The following is a 23702-nucleotide window of genomic DNA, read 5'->3' on the forward strand; positions in this document are numbered from 1 at the left end:
AAAATCATGGTAGTTGACATGTTTTTGCTTTCGCGGACACATGTGCTGTGAAGTGTCACATTACTCTTCTTGTCTTTGAATGACACAAAACTATAGAAGATGGCAGCATTTTATTTTAAGACCAAAGCCACAGTAATACAAGTGAATACTTGTTTTTTTCCCCAAATGAAACTTCCAAGTTGTTTTATTGCAAATGCACAGATCAACTGCAGCTCGAGTTTGACTGCAAGCAGAGGAGGAAGAAAAAAAAGTTTAGACCGTTTCAGTGCATGATGAGACGTTAAATAAGAATTGAATGTGCTCTTAGCATCTCACACGTTCCAAGTTCAAGTGATAAATACAAAAACTGGTCCATGACGCTATTAAAATCCAAAAGGGAGGGACAGTGGGGGTACTAACGACTGTATTTACACCACATAATTACCAAGGCAGTTTGCTTAAAAAAAAAACAAAAAACGTAAAGTTTGCGTGAACAGCATCATACGTTATGTACAATTAGTTATAAAAGAGAGCCCCCTTTGTCCTATAAAACCAAAAGTGTTCCTGAGTACTGATCGAACAGCGCCAGTCAGGTTCCAGTCTGATTGGTTGTAACAGTCCTACTCTTGATGGTTTTTACAGGGACGAGCAACACCAGGAAGGCCGACTATGTGTTAGAGAGGCAAACAGAAGGCGCTGGGCACATTCCTAACTGAGTCAGACCTAAGTGGTACAGGCGGGCGTCTGCGTCAGGAGAAGGTGGCGGCCAGAGAGATGGCAAGGATGATGATGACCACGGCCAAGCAGATTGCGATCCAGATCTTTTTCTGCACCAGAACAAAGACAATCAGTCGTGTGTTGTCAAACGCACAAAATTGTGTTTCAGTTGTGCGTGCGAGTGAAAAAAAGTTCAGTATTGAGTGTTTCAGTAGTTTCAATTCGTTTTTTGAGCAACTTTTGTTAGTTTTTATATTTTCGAAAAATTGCTTCATTTTAGGTTCATAGTGTGTGTTCACTAGCGTGACCGATCACCTCTACTAAACAGTAAATACCTTGCGTGCTTTCTGTTGATACATGACCGCTTTCTCTGTGTTGTCCTTGGCCCTTTCCACGTAGTTGGATGACTGCTTGATGTTGTGCTCGATCTGGTCCACCATCTCCCCCTGCAGGACCCAACAAACTGAAATACTCTCTCACACGACTCAACTTTGTTCATAGAGTACTACTACTACTGAAACAGGTATGTCAATTTATTATGTGGGGGCATAGAAATTAGGAAAAACTAAAAATCAGGAGTGTGTGGGAAGGAATGGCGGATGTTGCACCTGAGCCTCCACCTCCATGGCCAAGTACTGAAACATTTCGTGAAGATCTCTGATGCTTCGTTCCAGCTTGAGGATCTCGTCATGCCGCGACTCGATCTCATTCAGCGCTTGTTTGGTGGCCTTTGCGTCGCTTAGGATCTGTCACACAAAGTCAACACTTTGGCTTAAGGAATACAAAGACAGACCCAATCATGTTATATTCATAATAATGTGATTGTGATTGCTTTCCCTTAATATTGTGATTTAATATGCATTTATTTTTTCAAGGTCCTCTTCCCATTTATTTTTTAAGAAACACAATCACTGTATTAATCTGTATGACAATAATCAATATCAAATTTACTATGAATACTAAACATGAATTGCCCACGAATCAAAAGCTTGCGTCCTCCTGTACTCACATTTTGCGTGAAAACGTCTGTCTGGCCGCTCTCCAGCATTGAATCCAGCTCCTCGTCTGTCACTTTGGTGCCGGCTAACAAAGCACGATAGCGTCGTTAACTAAATTATCCTTTTTCTAAATTTTCTTTTCAGAAGATGTGGCACAAAGCATGCAACTCACTGATCTTGAGTTGCCTCTGTATCCTCTCCACGTTGCGGTCTCGGTACTGTGCCTGGATGGTGTTGCAGTGGCCCATCAGCTCCACAAACTCCCTGGACAGGACGGCGTGCTGTGGACGCAGAAAAATATGGAGAGAGGGAGGAGTGACTCATGTCAAAAAACCCTTTGGGGAAAAAAAAAACCCTTAAAATAATGTGTGGCACCACCTGAGTGCGCTGCATGCGAGCGTTGACGGACACATATTTGCCGTCGTCGTCTCCCTTCTTGGGCTCGATGCCTGCATTACATTGTCAAGCAGTCAATTAAACGCGCAAAAAAAATATCTCAACCTCTTACAAAAAAATGACTTCTGAATTTAGTCGTTTCTTCCCTTTGCTTAAAGAAAAACAAAAGATAAAAATTACTAGCTAAATTGGCAACACTAACGGTGCTTTTGTACACTAGCTTCTCTGTTCACAGCCACGTTAATAGCGGAAGCAGTGCATGTCAGCGGGGACGTGCTTTGAAAAAAAAAAAAAAAAAAAAAAATCAACATTCTGACAAATTAACTCCAGGTGTTGATTTCAACTGTGATGTTTACTCTTCAGTTTCTTGTGGATTTGACTGGCCAGCGTCTTGATCTCGTCTCGTAGCGTCTGCAGCTCTTTCTTCATGCCTGCAAAGATGACACCACCACGCTTAAGAAACTAAGTTATCTCGTGGAGTGTTCATTAGACACATTGCACACAAAAACAGGCACGCCTCACCCTCCTCGGGCAGCGCCACGCCCAGGACCGTTTTCTGCTTGTTCTCAAGGTTGCACACCATTCTCTTCAGGCTGCAAAGACCCTCATGGATTTCTTGCGCCTGCACACGGCAAGACACACATTTACCAAACTGTCAACCAGATGTGTGGAGCGACGGCTCGCAGACCTCCGTTTAAGAGCCACTGTTCTTAGTCACTCGCAAACTCACACAAAAAAAAAACATGCTCACCTTTTTAAAGAAGCTCTCATTGTCCTTTTCCTCTTTGGCCGAAGAGCTTCCAGGTTTGATCATCAGGGATTTGCCCTCATCATCGTCATCCGAAGCGTCGCCTTTCTGCGCAAATGGAAATGAAAACCAAAACAGCCAGAGTGAGAAAACAACATCATGGAAGGGACAGCTTTATCTTAAAATGACATTTAAAGGTACAACACATGAATGTACAGTACTACAGTGAGTGTGGCGTGATTAAACTTCACAAAACCAATTTATTTACTTCTCTTTTCTTATGTTGTTTTAAAATTTATGTTTGACAATGAAGTGTTAATTTTCTATCAAAACATGGTGGTGCTTTTTGAGGGATTTGGGACAGATTAATGGCATCACCGTTTATTTCAATTAGGAAAGTTGACTTGAGATTCTCGCAATTTGATTGATCACAGAATAAAATAAACTCGCATAACAAGAAAAACAAAACAAAAATAGGATAGAGTTGTAACACTGAAATGTCCTGTTTACCAGTAAAACAAATATTAGATTTTCGATTAAAACAGTGTTTAGAAAGGCTCCAGTTTCAAATAATGTGAATTTTATCTTTCTTTTTAAATGGTTAAGCCTTTACGGGATTTTCCGTCCATAATAGTCCGCAAATCGTTTACTTACATCAAATACTGTACTATCTTCCTTCACATATGGCTGCATGGCAATTACATGTTCTTCAAATGTTTAAAGGAAAGTACACATTTAACCCGTTTGTCCACTTTTTGTGACAGATTTTTCGAATGCAAAACGTGTCATGATTAGGAACCATTGCGGTTGCCCCCCTTGCAGAGCTTGCACATCCTCCAGCGGAAGTCGCCGATAAAACAACGCCCAAAAGCTAGCGTGGGGACAAAACAAAAGGTCAAATGGTCTTAAGATCATTTTAAACACATTTGGACCCTGTCGCGATGTAAAAGTTGTCGCGATCTGAAAGGTGACATTTTAGACCGTTACTCGACTGTGTGCTAAAATGCAAGCTAGCATGCTAAAGGCTACTGCAACATAGTAGTACTTCTCACACTTACGTTTCCCAATTCTTTAGTTCGATCCCGCATTTTCGTTGGCTCCTAACCGCGCAGAGTAATGCCGGAGACGCCGCAGCGGTGCGCCGAAGTGTGTCGACTTGTCAGCGGGCTGGAAGAACGTCAGCGATGAAGAGGTAAAAAGTTTTTGGTTTGGTTGTCATTCAACAAGTTTAGTTGTTGAGCTTCATTTCTTCTTCTGCTGATGGGCAGGAGGACCTTTGACTCATTAGCGCCCCAAGGGACGCGGCGATGTAATTGTAAGTTGAAAACCAATTTCTTGGTGGCTTTAAACCACGAGTATGGGTATTTAAAATTTTTAATTGGGTCAAAATCTAGACCCAACGTGCTGGGTCAAATCCTGGTTAGTTATGGCAGGTTATGTGTAACGCAGCATTGGCTCTGTCCCTTTTGGGCCAACGCAGGGTTAGCTATTTAACTCAATTGTAATTTTGGCCCAACAGTTTTAAGAGTGCAGTATTATGTATCGTACTGGAAACAGTCAGGTGGGAATTGAGGGAAATTGACTGTTGGGAATAAATGAATACAATTTCATGGAACAAATATTAGAATTTACACACGCCTGAGTTTTGTGCGGGCTACGTGGGATCGGTTCCCGCTCAGTGACGGTGTCTGTGTGTGTGTGCCCTGCGACTGGCTGGCGACCAGTTCGGGGTGTAGTCTGCCTTTCGCCCATTGTCAGCTGCGATAGGCTCCAGCACCTCCCCGCGACCCTCTACAGGATAAGCGGTTTGGAAGATGACATATGACAATATTAGAATTTAAATTGTAAATGTAGTTCAATGTATCAGATAGTGTTTGTTTAGGCATTACGCGGGTGATAGGAACCGAACCAGCCCACGAAACAAAACTCCACGTATAATTGGCGCCCACTCAAATGCATCGATGGAAAAGAAGAAACCTAAAAGATTCTTCAAAAATGTTGACAACAACAACAACAACAACAACAACAACAAAAAACAACAACAGATATTTCATGTATTCCAAGACACCTTTTAAATTATGAAACAACTGCATATATGTCTGCTTTAATGTTTTTTAATATGTTTTTAGCAAAACAAATGTGCATTTCTTTCGACATTTTTAATAACAGCGCTACTAGAATCAAATGAACGTTCGTGTGTTTTGATAGACTGCATTTCCCATGATGCACCGGGCGCCCGCGTCAAGCGCGAGGGAGGGAGGGAGAACGCGAACTGTCAGTGGCCGAGCACGGACGAGCAAATTCGGTCGATAAGCACCACCGCCATCACCTCGGGAGCGAGCGAGCGAGCGAGCGAGGTGGCCCACGGACACACGCCGGCCGGCCGCCCTCGTCGTCGCCGCCATGAAGGCAGCAGCGGTCGCTCGGCGTGGTTGTTACGGCGGTGGACGTCATCCATGAGACCCCGCGGAGCTCGTGTGGCGCAGAAGACGACAAGATGAAGAAGCAGTTCAACCGAATGAGACAGCTCGCCAACCAAACAGTGGGCAGGTAGGAAGGATGGAGGTCGCGCCGCGTTCACGTCGTGTGATTGATGGCGTGGACGCGCAGTCGCGGGCACGATGCCCATAGAGCACTGGGCGCCGCCCCCCTACCCCCCACCCTTTTGACACCCTGCAGTGATAAGGGGGTGCGGGGTGCCACTTGCATGCCTGTCACGTATTGATCAGACAATTACCACTGAGGACACTTGATTAGGTACTCTATCTATCTATCTATCTATCTATCTATCTATCTATCTATCTATCTATCTATCTATCGATTTCTCATAGTGTCATTCTCATTGAAAAGATCACATTTGTTTTTGTTTTTAGATCTCGTTCGATGGAGTACCTAATGAAGTGACCAGTTATGCATATGAAATTGTGACTGATCCTTAGAGACACACCTTATGTGTCATACAGGTGTTTCTTAAGGCAGTCGTGTACCATTGTAGCATTTTCCACGTAAATAATGTTTTCAATTGTTCAACGTTGTTGCGACTTCGTAGATTATTAACGTGTCTTCTCACTGTGGGTTTGTTTTAATTTTAAGATTGGTTCTTGAACTTCACGCAAACAAAATGCTGTTTTTTTTCCCCGTCTTTCGGTGTTAGATTCCAGAAAAGCTTTTTTAATCCTGGACTTGAACCGGGCATCCAAGTATTTAGCGGCCGTACCGGTTAAACACGGCGACACGCCACGCTTGATGAGAGGAGATGTGATTAATCCTGTTTAAACCCACAAAGTATAGAAACACTTAATTTTTGGGGGGTTAGGACAGCTACTCTTCTCTTTTTCTTTTCGTTACCTTTTTACATCTCGATGTGTTGAACAGCTCAGGACAGAGCACCTTTTGTTTGAAGGCCCCCCCACAACAGATTATTAAATAAACTTAAAGTGAACAACAGTTAATATTTGGTGGCATAACCCTTACTTGCAAGAATTGCCTCAAGCCTGCGACCCATTGACTGCACTAGGCTGTTGCTCTCTTCATTTGAAAGGCTTTTCTTAGATTATAACTTTATAAGCAGAGCCTTTCTTTCTGTCATCAACAGCTGTTGATACCCTTGGCCGACCTGTTGGATGTCTATTGCTCAGTCAGTACACCACTAGTTTCTTTCTTTTTCAGATTTTCCCTCTTCTCTCAGCTTCAAAATGGTTCGCTTTTCTATAAACAGCTATCCGGTCTTCATGTTTGCTTAAAAGCAAATGCCGTTTTCACAGTTGTAACCCAAAGCCAAAAACAATTACCGGTAGTCTAAAAGGCAACACCTCAGAAACTAGAAACACCAATCAGTCACATGTTCTAATGCTTTTGCTCACTCGAATAGTAGTCGTGGCATTCACAACCGTTTACCACATGTATTTCCTGCCTGCCATGGAATAATGTCCCACTATCAAACGTGGCTGTTCGGCCTCGGCGGAGGCCTGCATGTTGCTCGCGCACGTGTGGACCACCCAATGAGAAAGTGGGTCGGCTTGTCGCCTCTCATCGACCGACGAGCTCCGTGTTTGTTCAAACGGGAGCTGGGACCGCCGGCCTGCAGACACAGGCGCCGATTCCAGCCGTGAAAGAAAAGATGTTAGCGAGACACAGGAGCTCATCATCATTACTATTAGTCTTGAATTAGAAATGGCGGCAGTGTTTTCAACTTTTGGAGCCCAGTGAGGTGGTACATGCCGCTAATGACTTGTAACCTGTCTCACAGGTGGCGCAATTAGCGCGTTTAGAACAGGGCTGGGCAAAGTACTCTGTACAGTATTTATGGCATACGTACAATATGATCTTTAACACAGCCTGCCAAGAATTCAAACAATTTGGTTTTTACACACGCATTTTAACGTTTTTAAAAACCAATGTATCAAAATAAATGTAAAGTAGTAAAATAAACAATTGCATATCTACATTTATTTGTTTATTTTATTAAAGAGGGAGTCAACCCCCACCCAAAAAATATTTCCAATATGTTCAATGCGCCTTCACCAGTCTAAACACGGCATTCTGTTTAATATTGTATTTGTGGAATATGAGTTTAAGCAGCAAAATCCATCCATTTTTAGCAACCTTTCGGTCAACTGAGAATGACATCACAGTTGCTCAGGGTTCAGGTGACGACCAATCACAGCTCACCTGTTTTCTGAAGCTGAGCCATGATTGGTTTAACTCATATTTCGTAAACACAATATCAACCAGTGGAGAACATATAATTGTAAAGGTTTTTGGGGGTTGACTTCCCCTTTAAACATGAGAGAATTATTTTTGTAATATAAATCAAACAATTTAACATATATATTTTAGTTGTGTGTTTTTATTATTATTATTATTTTTTTTTTTTTCACCTTATCAACAATTGCCCCATCTGTTTATGATAAAAATCAAACATGGCTCTCCAGCAAAAAAGTTTGCCCGGGATGGAGCTTAAAGTGATGCTTCCTGCTGCCCAATCTCCAGTGCGACCTTGGGAGCTCACATTACTTGGAGGCCACCAATGTTTTCTGTGATTGTGACCTTAAATCTATATTAATGTACTCTTTTATTGAGACGTGCCCATCAGAAGATGGAAGCATAACAATTTTTTTTTTTTACCCACCTAAACTTCCCCCCAATGGCGTCAGTCCAATCCAGATGTGGGTCGCCAGAGGTTCAGACGCAGTTCAGCTCATCTCCAAAACAGCAAGCGTGCAGCGTTAATCCCGCCTAAACTGTGTGACTGAGCGACAAAGTGTAAAGCCAAAGCGTGCAGGATGAGTGGGGGGGGATGACGGGTCCTCTTCTGCTTCATTCACGGTTTCCATGGCGATGACGCCGTAAAGCGAAAGAAGGAGATTCAAGGAAGGGCATGCGGAGACGAGGCGCTGGTCCATATCGAACAAAAGAAAGAAAGTACGGAGGACCAGACATGACGTGAGGAATTTGTATTCACAAAATAGCTATAATGTGCACATAAAATACTAATTTGTGGATTTAATGTCATTTCCAAGAACAACTTGGACGTCTTGGTAAACAAATGGAGTGTAATAACTTATAAGTAATGTCCTCTACCTTGTTTCTTGATAAGGTGCACTTGATTTGCTTACCCAACTGTCCAGGAATGATATTAATGTTATTTATTTGTATTTTGTGTGCACGATACTCCAAATTTGTGGTCACAATGAGCATTTTGTGCTCTTGTTATGTCTATATTGTGGCCACAATGGAAAAAAATGTCATGTCTGCGCCTCCATAAGAAAGTTAAGAGGAGGCATGGAGTAAGAATAAAAATGGTCGGACTGGTTTTTATGAACCACTTTGAAGCCCACAGGCGATAAAAATGGAGAAATTGTTTGCCTTGCGTTTTAAAATCATTAACGGCTGTCAGCTCCTGTGAGTGAAGACGCTACCCAAAATGACTTTTTCTTTGATGGCTTCCTTCTTTTTGCTCATTTAGTATTTCATGCTATTCTTCACATTGCGAATTGAGTCGTGACTGTCCATTCAGTTTAACTCTCGGATGGCTTTCCTCTGTTAGTTTGGATGCTTGCTTTTGTGGGATTTTTCTTCAACTTTCCAAAATTGACATGTTAGCATGTTAGCATGTTAGGTTTATGACAAACATCGCAGACTCAGTTCATGTCGTGACTACTTTGGTTTTATTTGACTTGCTCCAGCAGGAGGAGGAGGAGGGAGTATTATGGGATGCTCTCCATGCAGCAGCATCTCTCGGGCAGCGTCCCAGCCTTCAGCGGCAAACTTTAATCTACTCAGTGGTTGGAGGCACGACATGAGCAAAATGACCTTTTTTTTACCTTTTGCTTGTCCTTATTTTGGATTTTATTCTTTGATCGGACTGATCCTGGTAGTTTCTTGTACCATATAAACGTCATTTGTCAAAGTGCGGAGTCACTCATGGTACTATAAACAGTCCACTGCTTTTTTTTAAATGCTTTTCTTAAGATACTTGAGGAGGAAAGTTTTTTTAGTGATGAACCAAACTTGGTGATTTTTTTTGCTTTGTGTCTTACTGGATTATTACCTTGTTAAATTTATTCATTATTGCTGGCGTCGGACAGAATCCTCGTACCTCGAAAATCCTCACTGATCAGGAGACCCCAAAAATCTTAGTTAACCATTAAAATTGGATCGTCAAAGAAGGCAAGCCATTTTCAACACTTTAGATTGGGCCATAATTTGTAACTGCAATTTTTGGATTGACCAATAGTAAATATTTGTGACAAAATATGAAATTTGCTAAATTGTTTCGGCCCAATGTCAGCGATGCAAAATAAAAATCAATTTAAATAAGTATTACAATTAAAAAAAAATGGAATGACTATTTCAAATAAATTATTCTATGTACTGTAAGTGTTATATTTGATTGTAAAGTATTTTAAATGTTATTGTAATAAATTAATCCTTATTTTTAATTCACTTCCAATTAATTAACTAATTATGTATTGAAAAAAATTCACATATTAGTAAAATGAGCAATTTTTCATATACTTTCAACATTTTGTATTGTATTATTTACAATGAATCTATTAACACATTTTAATAATTAGATGAATAACATATAAATGAATATAAAATAAAACATTTTTTAATCCCCCAATTGTAGGAAGAAAAAAAACATTGAAATTAATGTAACAAATGTTAATTAACTCCTGGCGCAATAAAGTGTATGTAAAAGATAACAGTTCATTTTCATATTAAAATAATAATCATCGGTTGTTATGATTAATTGAATTATAATTTATTGACCAATTATGGAATAAAATGAAATGTTATTATTTAAATATTTTTTTATTTTATTATTTGTAATACTGTACATTGATGATTAACATTTTTATTAAATACAGCATTCAAACATCCTAAAAAGAATAAACACCTTTTAATTAACCAATTTTAGGGGAAAAAACTTGAATCCAACAAATATTGTAGGGCTCTTGATAATGCAAATGCTCGGTGGGCCGTACTTTGCCCACCTGTGTTCTAGCTGCATGTATGTGGCGTACATGTGTGTGTTTATCCTCCTGTAGTGCCGGTGAGAAACATCTGCGCTCTGTGGCAACCCGAGATCCTCCGAAGCGAGCTTAGTGGACTGGGGTTATGCTGCTTATCGTCGAGGAGGATGAGAAGCTTTTCCTCTGATTAGATGGACGCATCGCAAAGAGATGGGGGACGCTCCCACTGTTTGTCCTCCGCATGTAATCCCATCACGGACATCCCCATGACGCACACAACCGTCATGAGTCATGTGACGTGTGGGCAGGAACATTCTGGATGGCACTCAAAGTCTGTTTCCTGTCACGCGTGGTCCATTTGGACGTCATTATCGAGTTTGAGGTTTTCTCGTCCCCGCCAAAAAGCTCGAGAGACTTTACTGTGTGGCTGAGGCAGCTGTGGTGGGACACGCCTACGTGGCTGCGGCGACCGGGGCCCGGCTGTTTCGAGGTGACGTTAGCCTGCTCGTCTTGCGCCGAGAGCATATACTCGACAGGAAGTGATGTCAGAGGCGGGGTGCGGCGCCTTAGCGATGCTAGGAGAGGTTTGACGAGAGCCAGGACAGTTTCTGGAACGTTCCGTTAGATTCAGGAATGCTGAAAAACAGCTGCATCTTTCACTTGATTCGGAGCTGTAAGAACAGTGACCTCATTCAGGCGTTTCCACGGCAACGGTTGTGGCCTTTTGTAACCATGGCAATATCTATCGCTGCGATTCCCCATGCATGTGTCACTATCACGTTATACTGAGATGGTCAGTCGTCACTGGTGAAGGTCGACCCAAGGGCATTGATCACGTGACGTGTGGACAACATGCCCAACCAGTGTCAGATTGCGAAGGCATCTCCTCATTACAGCCCTTCATCCATAGTATGAATCTTGTAATATTATCATTTGTTTGCATTGAAGCAACCTGCAACTTTATTGTAGGAAAAATGCTTGACTTTTGTGTCGTAAACTACGATTACAATAAAATTATCATTTTATTTGGAAAACTATTTGACTAGTTGGATTAAAAAAATATAACCCCTCCCCCCACCAAAATATAATGTTTTTCTTGAAAAAAGTATGACTTGATTCTGAAAAAAAATAAATAAATAAATCTGGCCATAATCCCACAAGACTATGATATTTTTTTAAATCACAAAATTCGGACTTTATATAAAAAGATTACTTACTAATCCCATAAATTATCATTTATTTTCTTGTGACACTAATAACTTCACTCAAATAAATAATGACTTTAATCCTGTAATTTAATATTTTTATTGCAAAAAAAATACTTTATTATAATTTTCACCCCAAAGAAATATAACAGTTTCCTTCTAAGAATACGACTTTATTCTAAAGAAAAATCTGAAAACTTCAGTCCCTCAATATTATGATTTTTTTTTTAAATGTTGACATTATGACTTGACATAAAAATCGCTTTATTAACATAAACTATAGTTTATTTTCTACTTAAAATACAATTTTGTTTAAAAAAAAAAGTCTGATTTTAATCCTGTAATTGGTGATTTTTTTAAACAAAAAAATGATATTAATAATAAAAAAATTGCACTTTTAATCCCGTTTTTTATTGTGAAACTATTATTTAATCCATGACATAAAAACATATTTTAATCCCATTTTTTCAGTGATAAAACTACAATTTCAAACAGCACAAAAAATTCCATAAGATAAGATTTATTTTTCTTATGATATTACAACTTCATAATCATTCATTTACATTAATGAAATTTACACAAGGAAAAAGTAGGTCCTGGAATGCCGCCTTCGTAGTTCGCACCCGACTGCGTGAGTCAGGTGATGAGTCAGCGCTCAGCGGACTTTCCCACCGGCCGCCTCGTTCCTTTCCGGGATCGATGAGTGCATCTCAGGATGTTCTGTCTGGGAACAACAGTGGACGTGGATGTTATTTATGCCCCTCACTAAACATCCAGTCGCTAAACATTCAAGGGGGACAATATTTACTGTCATTGATTCATGCCTCTACACTTTTAAAGCAGTGAAGACTTGGCTCTTGAGTAATCAATCAGTGGTTGGACTCGACCAGAGTTGGACAAAGTATGGCTGTTTTCATTTTGTTATAAATCATTCGAATTATAAACTATTGACGAATTACGAATCGTCATTAACAAATAACATCCTTGAACATCTTGTTCATCTTCCCATTAATTCCAGAGACATCTCTGCGTCGTCGTGTTTGCGCTTCGCTACGTAGCAGCTGCAGCAAATCCTGAGGCATCATCTTGTGGATGTGGTCGGGAGTATGTTTCTCCTCAGAAGGCCTCGGGCGTCCCTCCGGACATGACGCCTGATGAAAGCGCAGCTGACATTTTCAAAAAGACAAACCACCCCCCCACTGTACAAAGTGCCCCACTAACAGTCGCCGCTGAAGGATTACGTTCTCCCTCTGCTGAATCCAAATGACATTTCTCTGGGGCGCTTGAAAGAGCTAGCATGCTAAGATGCTACCATGCTTGCGTGATTTCTCACGTAATTGCAGTGAAGGGAAGAAACCAAAAAATAGACTTCTCAGGTGTCTGTGCTCTACACGAGTATTTATTTTGAACACTTTACTTCCTACATTTGAAAACGTATATGGTGGAAGGTCTGTTTATGAAATTTAATCCATTACGTCATTGCGTTTGCAAACCAAAATGTTTGCGAATCAAGGTTATGTCCCCCATTGAATTGAATGATAATGAAATTAATCCATTCCAGCTCCAGAATGATGTTAAATTTATCTTATTTTTAAATTGAAATTTAAATTAGACGGATCAAAGTCCGAAACGCTAACGGAAGCCAGTTTAAAATCATAGGCGGACTGGCGGGTACTATTTTTTCCGGCCGGACAAAATGGCGGATAAACGGACGGCGGAAGGGAACGCCGGCTGTAGGCGGACTGTGAATTTTTAGTAAAATGCCCATCTTTGCTATTTGTGCCTGTGTTAATTATCCATCCATCCATTATCTATACTGCTTATCCTCACAAGGGTCGCGGGGAATGCTGGAGCCTATCCCAGCAGTCTTCGGGCAGAAGGCGGGGGACACCCTGAATTGGTTGCCAGCCAATCGCAGGGCACACAGAGAGAAACAAACATCCGCACTCACAATCACACCTAGGGGCAATTTAGAGTGTCCACTTAACCTATCGCGCATGTTTTTGGAATGTGGGAGGAAACCGGAGTACCCGGAGAAAACCCACGCAGGCACGGGGAGAACATGCAAACGCCACACAGGGAGGCCGTGGCCGGGATCGAACCCACGGCCTCCGAACTGTGAGGCGGACGTGCTAACCAGTCGACCACCGTGCCGTCCCTGTGTTAATCAGCTCAACTAAACTCTATTCGATTCTATTCTATGCCAACACATTCCCAATCGGTCAGTCTTTCATAAGTTTTAGCCAAACAAGTCCGAAGCCCCAAAATGGGCGATTTGAGTCAAGTCCCCCGTCCCGTTCCTGATAACATCGAGGAATGTGGGTCGAAACGAGGAGGAGAGAGGCCTTGCGGGGAGCGCCATAAATATCTCCTTGCTTTAAATGGCGCTCGCTGCTTTATTGGGAGCTCGCAGTAACGAGTCCACGCAGGACCCAGAGGAGCTGAGAGGAGCCCGAGGCCAGTTGACGCTTTGAAAAACGCACAGGAGCCCCCTCTCTCTTTATTTCATCAAACATGCTGAGCTGCCTTTACATAAAGAGAGAGAGAGAAAGTGAGCGTCCTTAGAGATGTTTTTCAGTGATGCTGCATGCTTGCAACACACCTGCTTGATGGGGTAAAAGCAGGTGAACATCAGGATGCGTTATCATTGTTGACGCTTTGAAAGCAGCGGTTGGGCCGGCTCATTTGTAGATGAGGTGAAGAAAAAAAAACGTGTGTATAAAATAGTTTGAAGAACAATTGCTTCTTATTTTTGTTTAATTTATAGATTATTTTAATGCCGCAGTTATTTCATAAAACATGTTATATGTATGTATTTTTTAATTCGTGCTAATATTTGATCATTTAGTTTTTTCACACATATATCAATTATTCACTGAGATAAAGGAATTAATGATCATTAATTTACTTACAATTACAATTCTTTTCACAAATACTTAGAATACAAATGTTTATGTGAAATAGTTTATGTCAAAAATAAAATCATGTTTTGTTAATGTTTGATCATTATTTACACTCAGCAGTATAAGTAAGTCGGGCTCAAACCATAAGATTTTTCAATAATGCTATTGAAAATGATTATGTTGCTCATGTAAATGTCAGTTGGATCATATTAAAGAACAGAGCAGGCCTTAAGTGGCCCACACGCCATACTTTGCCGACTGCTGATTATTTGAAATCACCTGAACCACTCCAAACCAGTAGGGGGCAGTATATGACCAGCTTTGCAGTATTTTTAGAAGTACATGGTTCGCGGTTAACTTTACATGTATCTGCCGCTTCCCCTGTCAGTACGCAATCAGTCTATTGAAAAAGAATATTTTTCTTTTCTGAAGATCTTATTCCAACTTTCCATTATTTTTTCTTTTGGCATAGATTTGTTTGGATGTAAGATTTTTTTTTTTTCTGGAAAAAAACTGCAATTGAAATTTTAGAGCTTTTTTTGGCCCAACGCTGAAGTCGGGAGAAGGATTTGTTTTTATTGTTTTTGGTTTTTTTTCGAAAATACATCATAATAAATGCAAATTATTTTCAGGACCCCCTCATGCAGGCTCTCCTGAGATGAACCCTTAGGATCACTTAAATAAACATAACTACTGTGTCTCCATCACCACACTGGAACGTTGTGCTGTTCGTCTTTTCTAAATGGGCGCCTTGACGCGGCAGTGCATACCGTACACACCCGCCGCCACAATGTGAGTGTGTGTGTGTGTGTTTGCTTTGCGGTTGTAAAGCAAACACATGTCATGCTGCCATTAACCACCACAATTGAACCTTTCATTGCTGCTTTACAGATTGGAAACACTGGTTTGACTGTCACTTCGAAATCAATGTCAGAAATGGCCATTCTTTTTCTCCTGAAGGCAATTAAGCATAAAAATGAATAAACGAAGACTCTATGTCACGCTGACAATAAAGGCCGTACATTTCAAACGCCTCCTACTTGCTGTATTCAAATCGAGGCATGGTAGTGTTGTTGTTATTTTTAGCCCGGCTGAATTATTGATGCTGTCGGTGAGAGAAACATTAAAGTTTTAAATTGGAGCTACTGCAGCAAGTTGTGTTGTCAGAACCTCAGCACTTACTCTCCAGATCCATGACAGGAAGTTCAAACTTTCTTTTCCATTTATCCATTATCGAAAGCGTTTGTCCTCATTCGGGTTGCAGGTGAGCTGCAGGACAAACAATGAAATGGTTGCCAGTTCGGGGCCAGTTCCACACCGAGGGGCGTAGTGAGTCGAAGTACGGCGGTGGAATTTGGAACTCGGCCCGCTTTGTCTTTGTGCAGAGAGGAGTGGGGCCGAGGTGGGGCTGGGGGGGCGGTGCGGGGTGAAGTCCCTCCCTGGGTAGCCGCCGGACACTTTTGCAACTTTGGCCCGTGAGCGGCATTTTGATGAGCCCCTCTTTCTGGGCCAGCTCCGGGGCCCGGTTTGGTGGTCACGTGACCCCCGTTGTTTGTCATGCAACACCAGTGCGGTGTGATGGGGCGAAGGGGATGTGATAGTCTGCCGGCCAATCGGATCCTTGCGTGCACTACCGAGCTGTCTTTTGAGGGGGAACTTTATTGCTCTTAATCCATGTTGGGGGGGGGGGGGTCAATATTTATTACGTTCGCTACAGTCAATCTTGTTCCAGCAATATTGCGCGTGTCCTCATGTGTGTGTCTGGTTAATCAGTGTATTGGATTGATAAGCATAAATGTGCACGTGTTGTAGTTGCCTCACTTTTCCCAAATGATGGCAACACGTCATTCTGACGTTCGAGACAAATTGCGCAATTGTACAGATTGTCCCGCCATAACTGTCATCAGCGCAAATTAACACACACCATCAATCAAGCTTACACTATGTTGTCAATGCCACAAGAGTGTGCGCGCGTGCGTTTATGCGTGCGTATCTCAAACGGAATCCCGCCCGACGTCTTTCCTCAGAGCAGCTGTCGATCCCAACCTCTCGCCCCATCACGGCTCGTTTCCACAATAGCCCGTCGCACCACGTAAAGTGCACTCATTCAGTATAAAAATGCGACTATTCTGCCTGCCCGTCGATGACATCATCCCAGAAAGTATTTCCTCCTGCTCTGCGGTTGCCACGGAGACCACTGGCTGGTTAACAATGGGCGCAGACTGAAAGACCTATTAGTCACATCACCGCTAATCCTGACATTGAGGCTGACACTGTGTGTCTGTGAGGAGGTGGAGGAAGTGCACGCGCGCGCACACCTGCGCTCACACACCCGAACACACTTGAATGCTAACACTCACCAGCGTACGTGCACGCAAAAACATGTACTGTACACGCTAAAAAAAAAGTGCCCACACGCACGCGCTAACACACAGGTGCTATTGGGGCCTGTTGTCACGGTGACAATTATCAAGCACATCGATGGCTGATGATGAGGCAAAGAAGTGAAGGGAGCAGATAGTCAGGTCTCATTCTTCCTTACCCATGCCCCCTTCTCCTCCTCCTCTTCCTCTTCCTCCTCCTCTTCCTCCTCCTCACTCGCTGCCTCGGCGGGCCTGAAAGCAGGCGCCGTCCCGCCTGATTAGCGAGGGGATGTGGAAGAGGAAGCTGCGGATCAGCAGGGCTCGAGCTGCCGTTCTGTGAGTTTGTGTTTTTTTTTTTTTTTTTTTTTTAATACGTCGAACAGGAAGTGAGGGAAGACGGACCCGACCGGGCTGACGACTTTATTGATCACTTGTTGCTTTAGACAGTCAGGTTTTAGACCTTATTAACAATCAAATCAGTGAAAACGAACATTAGGGAAAATGCTTTGATTATTATGCTGCCGTTTTTATTTTTTTACTTGATGCTACATAAACATGGTCACATTTTCATTTTGAATAGAGAGTTATGGTATTATGTTCCAATTCTTAACACAGAGTTTAAGTGATTTTTTTGGGTGCATGTTGAATTGTAAAAATAGGTAAAAAAAGGTTCATGCTCACTGGTCTTCATTCTCTCTTTCTTTCTTTCTTTCTTTCTTTCTTTCTTTCTTTCTTTCTTTCTTTCTTTTTTTCTTTCTTTCTTTCTTTCTTTCTTTCACAAGTGTACGCTGGTAAAATCGTTGTTTATTGTTGACTCATACCTTATTATGAAAGACAAAGTGGTGATAACCGGATTTATGATTGATAGTGTTGTCAAATGGTCAAAAATAGTTCCGACTTGCAGAGGAAAATGATTATTTCACATAATGCACGCCGGAAAAAAAAATATGAACGATTTTGTTGTTGACACATATTGTAGTTAGTTAAAGTTACAAGATATGATTTATGAATGATAATTTTCTGTTGTAAAAGGTGAAAAAAAAAAGTTCAAACACAGTAGCAATAGAAATGAAGCTGTACTTTTCCTGCAACTCCCAGAATGCACTGGGATGCGCTCAGATATCAGAAAGTCGCAGTGTATTCTCACATTTTATTCAATCAAGCCTCTTTTTGTGCTAGAATATATTTTCCATCTTTTGATTTCAATATCTCCTCATATTGTTCATTGAACAGCATTTGAGGGGCTTCCCACAATCCTTTGCGTCATCGCTGGAACCAGCAATGAATCATTTGCTCCGCTCTCTTCCTGCAATATTCATAACAAATGCAGCAAACGGCATTGTGACATGCATGTAATGTATGTGTGTGTGTGTGTGTGTTTCCCAGTTGCTATGGCGACCATATCCCTCCAAGTTGAGCCTGATTCACATTGAGGCTTCTTTTCTCTGTTCCCTCACAGGGCTGAGAAGACAGAAGTGTTAAGCGAAGACCTCCTGCAGGTAAGTAATAGTGGATGCATGCGCTCTTATCTAATGCATGATAACGATTTTATTTGTCGTACGTTTCTTATTGTGTGTCAGGCGGAGAAGCGTCTGGAGCTGGTCAAGCAGGTGTCGCACAGCACCCACAAGAAGTTGGCGGCGTGTCTGCAGGGTCAGCAGAACGTGGAGGTGGACAAGAAGTCGGTCAGGTCGCCGTCGGTGAGAAAACACACACGTTCATTCACTTTTTTATTTACGATTCATCGTTTTTAATCATTAGCTCGACTTTATCCTTCACGTTTGCTGAAGCAGTCATTTATCTTCATGTTTGACACTTTTAGCCAGGTATGTTCTTTGTAAGTCAAAAATATTTTGCCCACTTTGATTAATTGTTTATGTGTGTCACATTTTCTGTCACAAGATGGCAGCATAGCACTTTTTTCTTTTAGACAAGGCTATGTCCTGACTAAATGAATGTAGTTGTCTGTCACTAAGATGCCACTAGATGGCACCAAAGCAATAATTTTATATTAGACATGGCTTTGGCATGAACACAGTTATCATCGAAGAGTATGTTCCCAGCCAAAATCAGCAGTTTGGCAAATTTGAGTAAATCAAATCTATGAAAAAAGCAATGCTCATAATAATATAATTGTCAGTTGCTTTTCCTAAAAGCAGAGGGGAGGAATCGATTAAAAGCAGAAACTGGATTTTTGTGTGGAATAAAACCCAAATCTGTGTGTTCTACTCCAGTCCAGTAGGTGGCAGCGACATGCAGTCCAAAGTGGGTGCTGTCTGCCACACACACAAAGATTCTTTCAATGAAAGTGATTGTTTTGATTGGTTTTATTGGTGACCGCAATTATAAGAAGTCAAGGGGGGGAAGGAAGAGGAGAAGCGGCGGTAAAACAGGCCAAAATCTATTTGCCATGGGTGAAGCAGGGCGAGAAACCAGTTTTGTGTCTGTGCTCGTTTGTGTGACGATAAATACGTGGAGCTGGTCATCATTGTGATTCTTTTGCCTTTTCGTGTAGAAGAAGCTTCCTCTCGCGACCCTCGCACAATGTATGGTGGAGGGGGCGGCGTTGCTCGGGGACGAGTCTATGCTTGGGTGAGTACATTAGTGTATTAGTGGTTAGTCGGGATGTAACGATTCACTCAAGCCCCGATTCGATTCAATATTCGATTTTCAGTTCCAGATTTTCGTTTCGATTTGAAAAAATCACCACCATACTTGTCTCTGTGAGCTAGTGTGGTTCTGCAGCCATCCATAATCGCAATATGCAATGATGTTGCACAAGCGCATAATTTGACCTACAAATTCAAAATGTGCAATGCATCTGCAATGAAAAAACATTTCAAACATCATTTTCTAGATCAATATAATCAACCCGATTAATCGATTTGTCTCATCAATTAATCGATTAATCGATTTGTCTGATCAGTTAATCGATTAATCTTGCCTGATGGGTTTTTAATCGATTTTCGATGAATCGTTACATCCCTATTGGTTAGCAATACGGTCGGCACTAAACGTCTCTTGTCTGTCGTGGCATCGCAGGAAGATGCTGAAGCTGTGCGGCGAGACGCAGGACAAACTGTCCCAGGAGCTCATCCTGTTCGAAGTCACCATCGAGAGAGACGTCATGGACCCGCTGTACGACCTCTCCGAGGTACCAACACCACCTTTTAAAAATTGGCAGGGATTCACTGTATAGCAATGTGTATTCACACCAAAGCTCCCCCAAATAGGATAAATGAATCAAAAACTGTCAACAATAAGTTACAGTACATGCATGAAGATGTAGCTTGGCGGAGGTAATGAAATGAATGCTGCCTGTGACCTTGTATTTTGCTTTTCTACCTCAATGTGACACCTGCATGCTGTAAATGAATCCGCATGAGACCAGAGCAATTTACTGTTTGTGTGTGTGGGTGTGTGGGTTCGTGTGTGTGTATGTGTGTCGCACTGGTTCACAGCTGACAACAAAAGTTAACTCTGCTCGCCCCACTCAGGTGGAAATCCCAAACATCCAGAAACAAAGGAAACATTTAGCCAAACTGGTCCTGGATATGGACTCTGCACGAACACGGTCAGTATGCATGGATGTGTGTGTAGATGGGTGAGAAATAGACCCGAGATCAGTCTTGAATTGGTTTAAAAGTGTGCTGAATTTGTACGAGTACCTTATAATGGATATCACAGATATCGATATCGCTTTCCATCCCACACGCTGAAATGGTCGCAGGTACTATCAGTCCAGCAAGTCTTCGGGCCTGTCCAGCAATTTGCAGCCCAGCGGCGCCAAGGCTGACCACCTGAGGGAGGAGATGGAGGAGGCCGCCAATCGCATGGAGATCTGTCGGGTCAGAAGTTTACCTTTGCGTCTGACTTTTGCGACACAATGTTTGAATTGTAAAATGGGCAGATGATAATTCATGAGGCAAAAAAAGAAAATGTGGAATTAAACAAAAAGGAACAGTTTGTTACAATCCAGCTAAACAATATATATATTTTTAAATGTCATTCATAATAAAATCAGTAAAATCAAATCATTTAATCAAGTAAAATATGTTTTTTATTTTTGTACAATTAATATGTATTTACTGTTATTTTATGATTGTTTGCAGATTTTTTTTTTACTGACTGACATGCTGTAATAGAACATAGCAAATGTACATCAATTTATTTTTGACACTCGTCACATTTCTACAAAAAAAAAAAAATCATAATACCTCTGACTTTGAAAATAAATGTACATATTCATTCAAAACGGCCTTTCATAGTTATAAGATGTTGGAAAAGCTTTAAAATAGATTTCAAATGTGACCATTTAGCCCTTGCACTGCAAATAGGCGCATGCATGCCGTGAATGAATTAAAGTGCAACTAATGCATTTTATTTTTTGTGATTATAAAGACTCATTATGGCACACTTTCATTGCGTTTGTTTGCTGTCACTAGGATCAGCTGTCGGCAGACATGTACAGCTCCATGGCCAAAGAACTCGACTATGCAAGCTACTTCCAGACAGTATGTAAAACATGCACACGCACGCGCGCGCGCGCTCACACGCAGGCCTGCTGATGTGTTGTGTGTCCTGCAGCTGATTGAAGTCCAGGCCGAGTACCACAGGAAGTCACTGGAGCTGCTGCAGAACATTCTGCCTCAGATTAAAGCTCATCAGGGTAAACAAGCGCACCCGCTTTCAAACATTGGCAAATGAACAAAACTGTCCTTAAATAATGATTCTAGTTCAACGGTATCGCACATAAAAGTAAAGAGATATAATAGGACAAATTATACCTGATTAAAAGTTTCAACAAAAAACCCTGCTTGAAGATTAAATGCAAATTTGCAGTACTAAAGACAACAGAACTGTACTCGTACGCACCGTACAGCTGAGTGTGTGTCTTATGCGCGCGCGCGCGCGCGCTTGTGTGTGTTTTGTCAGAGTCGTGGGCGGAGAAGCCTTGCTACGGGAAGCCGCTGGAGGAGCACTTAGAGCTCAGCGGGAGGGATATTGCTTTCCCCATCGAGGCCTGTGTCACCATGCTGCTGGAGTGCGGCATGCAAGAGGAGGTCAGACCCGTACACAAACGCGCACACGCACAAGCATGCGGGCGAGATGATGTCATGCGCACGCAAACAAGATCATTTTACATGACCTCGCTGGCACGTCAAATTTGTAGGTCACCTGATCTGAATTCCATTTTGTTGTTTTTTTTTGTTTGTTTTTTTGGGAAATCACGTATTTCAAAAAGCAATGGACAAATTATGTCGAGATGTGACCCGTGGTGTGTATTCGGGACTTTCAGGGTTTGTTCCGAGTGGCTCCGTCCGCCTCCAAGCTGAAGAAGCTCAAAGCGTCTTTGGACTGCGGCGTGCTGGACGTTCAAGAGTACTCGGCTGACCCACACGCCATTGCGGGTGAGCTCGTGTTGCCGCGCACACTTGCAACTGCCGGCTGGAAAAAATAGCCAAAAGGGACTCAGCCAATGCTGGGTTATTTAGACCCAGTTCATTGAGTTGAGGATCCAATAAGGGGTACCGAGACTGATGAATTAAAGTTACTAAGAAATTTGTTACAAGGTTATCAGTATATACTCTTAAAACTGCTGGGTCAAAAAAAAAAAAGAGGTCAAAATTAGACCTACCCACTATTTGGGTCAAATTGACCCAACATTCTGGGTTGTTTTGTATTAAATAACCATTTTTTTTTAACCCAACCCAAGTAGCAGGCTGGTCTATTATTAACCCAAATTGGGTTATTTTTGATCCGGCAGCTTTAAAAGTGTGGCTGTGGTTAAAAATATGACTAAGCTCTTCAGCCTCCGCAAATCTAATCTTCAACTCGATCTGCTGGGTCAAAATAATGAACCAACCTTGGGTAAAAGTAACCCAATGTCCTCAAGATCCTCAGCTACCCAGCGAGCGGCTTCGGAAAACAACCCAGCATTTGAGCAGTCACGTATAGCTGTCACGCTCGCCAGCGCACGTTTTGGCGGCGAATTATTCTCGAGAGCGAGTGCGCGGACGGCTCGTTAAATACGGAGTCAAATCCAAAGTCGCTCGCGCCGCGCCGACGACAAATCCCTCTTCAGTAATCCCAAATTCATGCGACTCGGCTGCTACGGCCAATCGAATTTGCGAGCTGGGGGACGCCCCCCCCGTGCGAAACTGTCGCATCACTGCAATCGTGTGAATAATTAATTTTATGTACGTATACGTGCGTATACGCTATCTAATCTCCTTTAACTTTTCTGTGGTATTTCCCTGGCACGTTGACTGCAGATTGATATGAGCTAGAAATCTATAATCTGGCACATCAAATCTCGAGTTGAATCTTTTCTCGACATGGTCCCTGACACAAACGCAATGATTGTGCTTTAGGAGCTTTGAAATCTTACCTGCGTGAGCTCCCCGAGCCCCTGATGACATTTGAGCTTTACAACGACTGGATCCAGGCCTCAAAGTAAGTAGTCTCTGCGTACTACAGGATGGAGCTGTGTGGTTTTTTTCTTTGGTTTTGTTTGGTTTATTTTTTTTCATCTTGGTCTTGCTTTCCGCAGCACTCCAGACCAGGACAAGAGACTTCAGGCTCTCCGCAGCGCTTGTGACAAACTACCGCCAGCCAGCAATAACAATTTCAGGTGAGACTTTGGCAAAATGTTTTCTTCTTCCAAAGGAGGCATAACGGAAATGAAATGAAAAGCACTGCCTTAAATATATTAGCAACGTGTAAGTTTCTTTTCCGAATCAGATTTTAAATTCCCTTCACAATATTGTCACCGCTTTTCCGTCCTCTGATTGGTTGGTCAGAACAAAACTTGTTCCAGCCAACTTTGACAAGCAAAACTTGTCTTTAGGAATCTACATATGTTAATATATGTAATGTATTCATTGTATATGTTTTGTATTTTGATATTTT

General features: G+C 41.9%; 2 protein-coding genes across 8 annotated transcripts in view; one reads left to right on the top strand and one right to left on the bottom strand.

The window, feature by feature from the left end:
* Positions 1-93: 93 nt before the first annotated feature.
* On the bottom strand, positions 94-4098 carry stx4 (syntaxin 4). The gene is made up of 10 exons (XM_086016015.1): positions 3897-4098; positions 2842-2946; positions 2613-2712; positions 2447-2521; positions 2073-2143; positions 1867-1975; positions 1706-1779; positions 1305-1442; positions 1032-1142; positions 94-806 (listed from the first exon to the last, which is right to left on the bottom strand). The coding sequence occupies exons 1-10, from the start codon at positions 3924-3926 to the stop codon at positions 729-731; spliced, it is 891 nt and encodes a 296-aa protein (XP_085872141.1). The 5' UTR covers positions 3927-4098; the 3' UTR covers positions 94-728.
* Positions 4099-5072: 974 nt separating this feature from the next.
* LOC147129481 (rho GTPase-activating protein 44-like) overlaps positions 5073-23702 on the top strand; it is a 33711-nt gene continuing 15081 nt past the window's right edge. For 2 of the 7 annotated variants that reach the window (XM_086016780.1, XM_086016783.1), the window contains exons 1-13: positions 5073-5388; positions 18250-18289; positions 18371-18490; positions 19306-19382; positions 19833-19944; positions 20288-20364; positions 20521-20638; positions 21236-21304; positions 21378-21459; positions 21726-21853; positions 22090-22201; positions 23165-23246; positions 23344-23424. In XM_086016780.1, coding sequence (XP_085872906.1) covers positions 5336-5388; positions 18250-18289; positions 18371-18490; positions 19306-19382; positions 19833-19944; positions 20288-20364; positions 20521-20638; positions 21236-21304; positions 21378-21459; positions 21726-21853; positions 22090-22201; positions 23165-23246; positions 23344-23424 — 1151 coding nt within the window. In that variant the 5' untranslated portion in view covers positions 5073-5335. Of the gene's footprint in view, positions 5389-17034; positions 17127-18249; positions 18290-18370; positions 18491-19305; positions 19383-19832; positions 19945-20287; positions 20365-20520; positions 20639-21235; positions 21305-21377; positions 21460-21725; positions 21854-22089; positions 22202-23164; positions 23247-23343; positions 23425-23702 lie in introns of those variants that run through there. The other 5 variants (XM_086016779.1, XM_086016784.1, XM_086016786.1 and 2 more) reach the window with 4 other exon arrangements.

This window comes from Filicampus tigris, chromosome 19 (assembly GCF_054856515.1).
Source record: "Filicampus tigris isolate MCC_2025a chromosome 19, RoL_Ftig_1.0, whole genome shotgun sequence".
NCBI lineage: Eukaryota > Metazoa > Chordata > Actinopteri > Syngnathiformes > Syngnathidae > Filicampus > Filicampus tigris.